At 42.1% G+C, this 9,145-nt stretch overlaps 1 protein-coding gene across 1 annotated transcript in view; it reads left to right on the top strand.

Moving 5' to 3' along the window:
- MSN (moesin) overlaps positions 1–9,145 on the top strand; it is a 37,979-nt gene that overhangs the window by 15,214 nt on the left and 13,620 nt on the right. Inside the window, exons 2-6 of the mRNA XM_007958719.2 lie at positions 1,382–1,477; positions 3,571–3,845; positions 5,642–5,725; positions 6,407–6,553; positions 7,513–7,609. Of these exons, the coding sequence (XP_007956910.2) occupies positions 1,382–1,477; positions 3,571–3,845; positions 5,642–5,725; positions 6,407–6,553; positions 7,513–7,609 (699 nt within the window). The remainder of the gene's footprint in view (positions 1–1,381; positions 1,478–3,570; positions 3,846–5,641; positions 5,726–6,406; positions 6,554–7,512; positions 7,610–9,145) is intronic.

Below are 9,145 nucleotides of genomic sequence, written 5' to 3' on the forward strand. Positions count from 1 at the left end.
TAGCTAATGGTCTCCTATCATCGGAAGTGAAGAAGAGTACAAAAACCCAGCCATTTGGAAGTATTCAGCCGTAGGACATAATAGATTTTGAGACCAGAAGAACTAGATGGTGCCCTGCTACCAATGCCAACCACTCAGGAAAGGATCAAAACTGGAGATCCTGGATAGAGTGGGAGGAAAAACGTGGAATAAAATCCAAAAACTCAATAATGACCAGAATTACTGGTCAAATGGAGTCTCGTGAGACACCCCATACTATGGCCCTGGGATACATTTTGGGCCTGGAATAAAACTCACTCCCAGGGACTGGCTCTTAACCCAATAGTAAAAAAGATGTACATGCAGACCACTCAAACCAAGGTGTCGCACCCACATACTCTATGGAGATGCATCCCTTGGAGCAATTGACCATAAGACACCAGAGGGGCAATATTCGCATGGAGGAAATGCAGGACATACAGGAATGCATAACTATGAGGGACATGGGGGTGGTGGTGGTTACTGGGCAGGGAGGGGAGGAGACTGGGTTAAGGTTGGAGATGGTAAATGGGGAGTGAAAGTAAATGTACATGAAATGTTGAATGTAAAACAAATTCTGCTCTGTAAACTTGCACCTAAAGCACAATATAAATAAATAGCTAACTAGCTAGATAGCTAGATAGATAGTGTTAAAAAACAAAGATGTCACTTTGAAGACTAAGGTGCACTTGATGACAGCCATGGTATTTTCAGTTGTCTCACATGCATGTGAAATCTGTACAATGAATAAGAAAGACCGAAGAAGAATTGATGACTTTGAATTATGGTGTTGGTGAAGAATATTGAATATATCATGGACTGCCAGAAGAAGGAACAAATCTGTCTTGGAAATACAGCCAGACTGCTCCTTAAAAACTAGGTTGAGGAGACTTTGTTTCACATACTATTGACATGTTGTCAGGAGGGGCCAGTCCCTGGAGAAGGACATTGTGCTTGGTTAAGTAGAGAGTCAGTGAAAAAGAGGAAGATTCTCAATGACATCGATTGACACAGGGGCTGCAACAATGGACTCAAACATAGGAATGATAGTGGGGATGGCACAGGACCAGGCAGTATTTCATTCTGTTGTATGTAGGGTTGCTGTAAGTGGGAACTGACTCAATAGTACCTAACAAGAACAGTAGTGTTCATGTATAATAGATCCCATCTGTACCTCACCAGATGTACTTTATGCAGAGAGATGCTGATACCTTTTGGCATATTATTGGCTGCTGCCCAAGTGTATTTTCTTGCCAGACCCTGAACACTTTAAGCCCTTTGAGGGCAAGGAACATGTTGGCTTTACTTTTGTATCCTCTGTGCCTGGCATTCAATCAACGGTTGTTTTTGTTTTCTTTTCTAGGTTGTGAAAACTATTGGCCTAAGGGAAGTTTGGTTCTTTGGTCTGCAGTACCAGGACACTAAGGGTTTCTCCACCTGGCTGAAACTCAATAAGAAGGTAAGTGTTTATCCCTATGTTGGATTTGGAATTCATTTTTCCACCAGAACTTGCTCAGGGTCATAACATTTGCTAGTTGGCAAACTCAAAGCATCTAGGGCTGTTTTTCACTGGGTGGTATGTTAACCACCCAGATCAGAATAAGAGCATAGGACACATCCAAGGTAAAGATCTTTCTCTGTGTCTGCTTTGACTTCCAACAGTGAGAATGGTCTTACAGGAAGGAAGGGACCCATCCTTGAACCTCTGTCTTGAAGTTTGTCTTGTTTTGGACCAAAACCATTAGTGGTGCTTCAAAAAGTGATTGGTATTCCTTTGTTCTTTCAAACACACAAGGGCTTAAGGAGATGTGTTAAAAAGAAGAGTCACAGTAACTCTAGTCATTTTTGTGTTTTTGAATTTTGTTTGACATTTTTCCTCCCACTCTATCCAGGATCTCCAATTTTGATCCTTTTCCAAGCAGTTGGTATTAGTAGACAGGCACCATTGAATTGTTCTGGTTTTGGGGTTCTGAAGGCTGAAGTCCTCGTGGTCCATCATATCTTTGGACTAATTGTTTCCAGATGACTTTGATTTTTTTCAGTCTTCTTTGCTCCAGACTAAAGGTACTAATAATTGCATCTTAGATGGCCTCTTGGAAGCTTTTAAGACCCCAGTTGCTACTCACCAAAGTAGGCTGTAGAACAAGATTTTTATGAACTATGTTGTGCCAATTGAGCATGATGTCCCCCGAGACAATGGTCGGATAGAGACTGGTGGAACACCCAAGACTATGACCTTGGGTTTCTCTTCAGGCTTAGAAATGGACTCATTTCTGTGGACTGGTTCTTAGCACAACAGTAGAAAGACTTACATGCAGAACACCTACCCCAGGGAGATGCATCCACCTACTCTAGGGAGATACACCCCTTTGATCAACCAGCCATGAGACATCGGAGGGGCAGCATTCACATAGGGGGAAAGATGGACAGATAGGAATGCATAGATAAGAAGGGCACAAGGAAGATGTAGTCATGGGGAGGAGAGTTTTTTTATGGTTGAGAATTGTAATAGGGACCGTGAAATCAAATCTGCATGAACTATTGAATGTGAAAAAAATCTACTTTGTAAATTGACACTCAAAGTACAATTTAAAAAAGAGAAAGAGAGTCATAGACTCGAACTGGACAGAATCTTAAAGGTCTCATAGTCTTATACTCCACTTGTCCCAACATCTCAAAAAACCCAAAACTGGTCATGAACCAGTGCTTCTCTCATTCTTGATTGATCTTCCTCAATTGAACTCCAAATGTGATGTGGTGAATATACATGCTCTCTACCCCAAGCAGAATCTGTATAGGAACCTAGCATTCATCTCAATATCTTCAAACTGGCTGGCTTTGTCCTTGAATGTCCCTATACTGTCCTATGTATGGCTTATTTCCCTGATTATGTGTAGCGAATGGGTGTCCCACTCCAGGAGTAGAGACTTTTGTTGGACAAATACGGTGCTGTTAGGAGCCTATTTCAGGCTTTAGAATATAGACTAGCTTGTACTCTTGCTTCTTAGAGCTCAGTCATACATCCTAGTCTTAACTTTGCTAATTTATGGAGTTGTTGTTGTTGTTACATGCCATTGAGTCAAACCTGACTCATAGTGTTTCTCCTTGGGTTTCTGAGGCAGTATCACTATGGAAGTAGATTGCCCATCTTTCCTTCTGAGGAGTGGCTGGTGGGTTTGAACCATCAGCCTTCTGGTTAGCAGTCAAATGCCTTAGGCACTATGCTACCAGAGCTTAGGGGAGCCTTAAAAGAGGAGCCAACACTCAAAATTTGGAGGCAGTTGGATATATTGTCAGATGTTGTTGGTTTGAGGGCTTATGGTCATCAGGAGTCATTTCAGGAAGAAATTCCAAACAGGAGGTGATTATGGACACGAACTTGTGTCCCCAGTGGATGTAACATATTTCCTCTCTGAATTCTAGAAGCGTTGCTACCTAGAAATCTGTGATTACCCAAATTGATGACAATTCAGTGTCTTCTCCCAATCCTACTGCCAACCCCACTGCCAAAGTCTGTTTTTAAAAGAGCCCATAACCTCTTGCTGCTCTCAGGTGACAGTCCAGGATGTACGGAAGGAAAGCCCCCTGCTCTTCAAGTTTCGGGCCAAATTTTACCCTGAGGATGTATCAGAAGAATTGATCCAGGACATCACCCAACGCCTGTTTTTCCTACAAGTGAAGGAGAGCATTCTCAATGATGATATTTACTGCCCACCTGAGACTGCTGTGCTGCTGGCTTCCTATGCTGTCCAGTCTAAGTATGGTGACTTTAATAAGGAGGTGCACAAGTCTGGCTACCTGGCTGGAGACAAGTTGCTGCCCCAGAGGTAAGGTGGCATGGTGGCTGTCTTTGCCCTGGACAGAGGGGGCTGAGGTCCATGGTTGATCAATCTCTATTATACAGGGGCTGCCAGATCTGCTCCTCTCCATTAGAAAATGTCTGAGGGTCACATTGGGCTGTTTGGAGAGACACATTTGCATATGATGTCATACTCTGTTGTTTTTTTGGCTCTCAAACTAAAAAGTTTTTTTTTTCTTTTTTCCCTCCACTTCTGTATGCCTCGTTACTGATCTGCATTGCCCTGGAGGCAGGAGCTTATACAGAGAACCAGAGATAGAATGGTTGTTTTTTCCTCTATCCCTTGTTCCGATTTTCTCAGCCGTTTTCTGATTTAGGCTTCATATACTAGAGTTTCACAGAGGATAGAGAGAAATACACAAGTATTGTGGGTGCTCAAATAACTTTATTTAAAATTGTAGTTTGGGTGAAAGTATACAGAGCAAGTAAGTTTTCCATTCAATAATTTATACATGTTTTATTTTGTGACATAGGTTATAATCCCTTCAATTTAACAGCATTCTTTCCCCTTTGTCTTTGGGTTCCTCATTTCCATTTGTCTTTATTTCCTGCCCCTTCCTGCCTTCTGAGCTTTGTTTTTGGACAAACATGGCCTCTTTGGTCTCAAATAGGTTTTTAATATTGATAACCAATGTTCGTAGCTTTCTGCTTCTATAAATTTCAAATGTCAAAGCTGTCAAACACTCATTATTTTTCTTCTAGCATCATGACACCACACAAAATAAGGCAGGTATTACCCTTGTTTCTTGGCTAAGTAAATAGAGGTGCAGATGTGCTTGGACTGACTTACCTGAGCTCCCCATCTCATTGAGGCTGAGCCAGACCTGGAACCCTAGTCTCTTGTTTTTTGGGTTTTTTTTTAACCCTGTTTTTTTTTCCACTGCAATCACCATTTTCATAGGCTTTTAGATTGGAAGGAAAACTCTGCCTCATTTTGGGAATCTTAGTCCACATATAGGAGCTCTGGTAGCATAGTGCCTAAGGCACTTGACTGCTAACCAGAAGGCTGGCGGTTCAAACCCACCAGCCACTCCTCGGAAGGAAGGTTGGGCAATCCTTCTGTAGTGATACTGCCTCGGAAACCCAAGGAGGGGTCGCTATGAGTCGGGGCCGACTCGACGGCACATAACAACATAACAACAATAGTCCACATATAAAGCCACTTGAAGGTATTAGGGATAGTGATTATATCCTTGGATTCTACCTGAGACATTGATGTGATATCTAAGATGGTATGTTTAAAACAAGCCTTCTTCACCATCTAATAGATCTAGGAGGTTGTACCTATTAGCTTATCCCAAAGCCATTTGGGTTCTGTTTTCTGTTCTATACCTATAAGCTGTGTGCCTATCTCTGAGCAATATTCTCACAACCACAAACTCTTGGTCCCAAGAAGATCTAGGAGAGAATATGCATGGCTCTGTGAAGCCCATCCTTACTTTTAGTCCCCCAAGTCAGCACTGACGTCATACTGTACCTCTGTGCTTGAGACCACAGGACATTATTGGATTTTCTGATTTAAGGTATAAAGAAAGGTTTTCCCATTGTCTTTCTTGGTTTCTTGTACTTTCCTACTTGTCAGGCAGTTTCTTGGGTCCATTTTAACACCTTCCTGCTGTAATTTCAGTCTGCTTCCAGTGTGATCTCAGTGAGATGATTCCATACCCTCTTTTCATCAGCTCTTCAGAGAGCTAAGTGGACTTCCCTTCCCCCCTGCACATGGGCTTTGTGCTTTAAACTGGTCACCACCCATTGTCTTTATAGGGTCCTGGAACAGCACAAACTCAACAAGGACCAGTGGGAGGAGCGGATCCAGGTTTGGCATGAGGAACACAGGGGCATGCTCAGGTAAGCCCACCTTAGCAGCTGTGGGCCCCACCACCCTTGAAGGGAGAATAAGAGTTGGTTCTCAAGAGAAAAGGGAGATGACTGGAGATGCTGAAGGATATTGGGGTGGGGACAGGAATGGTGCTAGCACTTGCACAGTTTATGGGAGAAATTTAAAGATTAGAAGACAGATCAGGACCATTATAAGACAGTTTTGTTTTTGTTTTGTGAATGTGGAAGCTGATAGACCAAACAGTTTTGACCATAAAGAAGGAAAGGGGAAGAAGCTCTCTAAACATGGCAAACCATTTGGGGATTGTCCAGTAGTGAAATAAATCTTTATAAATTTGCCATCACCACCTCATCTGACCTCTACTAAGAATGTTCTTGTATAAAAGGCTGTTGCAATGCACTGGAGGAAGAAAATTGCTTATATATGGCAGCTAACATTCTAGAAGCCAGCAAGGGTCAACCATCCCTACCCTCACTCCCCACCATTCCCCTTGCGAGTCTGAGACCTTAAGCTCTTGTCAGCAAATTTTACTTCGCAAAAGTCATATTGTGCTATGTTCCCCATCATCTACTCACCTTTCATCCTCTGGTGAAAAGGTCCTTATGGAAGCGTAAAGCAGGCAGGCTTTCTGTCTCCCTGAGTCTGATTCCCAGATTCCTACCTGTGGTCCCTCACTCTGTGTCCTTTAGGGAGGATGCTGTCTTGGAGTATCTGAAGATTGCCCAGGACCTGGAGATGTATGGTGTGAACTATTTCAGCATCAAGAACAAGAAAGGCTCAGAGCTCTGGCTGGGGGTGGATGCCCTGGGTCTCAACATCTATGAGCAGAATGATAGGTATAACTCAGACCTCTCTTCGTTTATTTGGGCCACTCTGGAAACTAGGTCTCACCACATAGCAAAGCTATACCTCTTCAGGTCTTTTGCTATCCAGTTCAGTCCATTCCAGGTAATTGCACAACCTCCCTCAGATATCCAAATCCTGCATTAACTGGATGTTTACTGTCCAGTATGGTAGGAACTAGCCACATGTAGCTACTGAATACTTGAAATGTGACTAGTATGAATTGAGATGTACTCTAAAGTGTAAAATATACACTGGATTTTGAAGACAATGTGAATAACAATGTAAAATATCTCATTAATATTTTAAAAATATTGATTTGCATGTTGAAATGATAATATTTTGTATATACTGAGTTAAATAAATGCTATTATAATTATTTCCACCTATATATTATTACTTATTTTAATGTGGCTACTAGAATATTTTAAATTACATATATGGCTTTCATTATATTTCTGTTGGACAGTGATGACCTAGAACCCACCTATGTGATGAATAAGTAACTTTTGGCCTATAATCTCTCTCACTGCAGTCTTATGTCACTTGCTTATTTTATTGTTTTATTTTTTTTGGTCTGCACTTGATGGTGATGGAGATTAATAGTTTGTTCCATGTAATTTGGGTAGAAGAATTCCACTTCAATGGGGCTGGTGTTCTATTTATTACCTCTTTAGAAAGTGTTACAAGGTCTATACCTCAATCAAAAATACTACATAACAAACTTCAGAGATTGAGGCAAGTGGTACTATGTTGGTTATGGTATCAGGATGTTCTTTGTGTACCCTTGACACTAGCAGCTGACCTGGTGGCATGTGATAGCACTGACTGAGCTGCCAATTAGTCTTCCCCCTCAAGGGAGAAGTTGAAAGGGGAGGAGGGCAAGACACCAACCCTCTATATCCTTCTTGTCTTGTCTTTGCCATCATGTTCTCGGTCTCCATTCCTACAGACTAACTCCCAAGATAGGCTTCCCCTGGAGTGAAATCAGGAACATTTCTTTCAATGACAAGAAATTTGTTATCAAACCTATTGACAAAAAAGCCCCGGTAAGTAACCCCTCTTTCTGACCAAGGCAAGTACCTGTCAGGGCCTGGATAATTACTATGTGTAATCATCTCATTGTATTTTTATATCCCTTTCTGGCTTTTGTTTTGTGGGTGGGAACAGAAGGCCCAAAAGAAGTTTGGGTATGGATGGGAATATCAGTGTCAAGAAATGGCCAAGAGACATCCTGTACCTGGTACCACCTGGTGCTTCTATTGTGGCTCAGTAGAAGCATGGATGAGAGAGATCCACAGGCAGTCTAAGTGTTCCCTCTTAGCCACTGTCTTCTCCTGCTCTGAGGCTTTAGGGTAGAAACAGAGTGCATCTTATCTTCCCAAGTCCCTGGGCCTGAGAATGTGGAAACTTCATGTATGATTTATTTTTAGTTGTGGAGAAACATCAGAGCCAGGAGAAATCCATATCTAAAGTTGATCTTCCAATTTAGCTTTTTGGTGTAACTTCACAACTGCCCTCTGAGACTTCTCCCTAGAGTGACCTGAGAATAGGAAAGTGCCTTGGATCTATTAATTCCTCTAACCTGCTCTGCATACTTTTTATCCATTCAGTTGTTTGTGGCTGATAAGTCTGGAAAATTGGTGATTGGGGTTGGATAGAAAACTGATATGAAGGTCTACTCCTTTGGTGTACCTTGTGCAACAAGGGTCATTGATTCTTTTCCTGAGGGCTCACCTATTCTTTTCCAGCTCTGAGGTCTCTGAACTTTCCCAGCTAGGCACTTTACATATGTTGTCTCAACCATCAACAACCCTGTCAGGCAGGTAGTAGCATCCCCATTTTACAGTTGATGAAACAGGCTCAGAGAGGTGGAGTGATTTGCCTAAGATCACACAGATGGAAGTGGTAGAGCTGGCATTCAAACCTAGGTCATTTGGCCCCAAGAGCCTGTGCTCCTTTCATTGTACCCCATGCTATATGAAACAATAGCACTTTGGATTTGTTGGCTGAGGAGGTGGTAGTTAGCCATCAACTCATGACCTTGGTCCAGTGCTATTTGTAATAACCAGCCCAAACTCTGGATTCTGTGTGTGTGTGTGTGTGCTTTAGTGTTGCTGTGTTTCACTTTCATCAGAGAAAAGTAAGTGACAAAGCCATCTGTAATAAAGGGCTTATTAAGAAACAAAACAAAACATGACAAGCAATGTATTTACAAGCTACTTTGTTTCAAAGAAGATTAAGGGGCTGGCTATAAGATAAAGTCTTTGAGGCTACAGAAGTAGTCCAGCCACTCACACTGCACCTACTCAGGGCACTATACAGGATAGTTAGACCTCTAAGAGAGGCCCCCTGAGACCTACTAGGATCTCTAATTACCAGAGAAAGTCTTTTCCAGTCCTTCAACTGGATGCTTTTCATAAACAAAGGTTCAAAGAAATTGTGGTTTAGAGGAAAGAGCACTGGTTTCAGAGTCAAAAGGCCTAGTGTTCAGTTTTCACTTTGCCACTAACCTGCTGTCTGCCCTGGGCAAGTCACTTTATCTTCTGATCCTTAGTCTTCCTAGCTGTAACACAAGGGAATTG

The sequence above is a fragment of the Orycteropus afer genome, unplaced genomic scaffold (assembly GCF_000298275.1).
Source record: "Orycteropus afer afer isolate SDZICR_OR568_19922 unplaced genomic scaffold, OryAfe1.0 scaffold01095, whole genome shotgun sequence".
NCBI lineage: Eukaryota > Metazoa > Chordata > Mammalia > Tubulidentata > Orycteropodidae > Orycteropus > Orycteropus afer.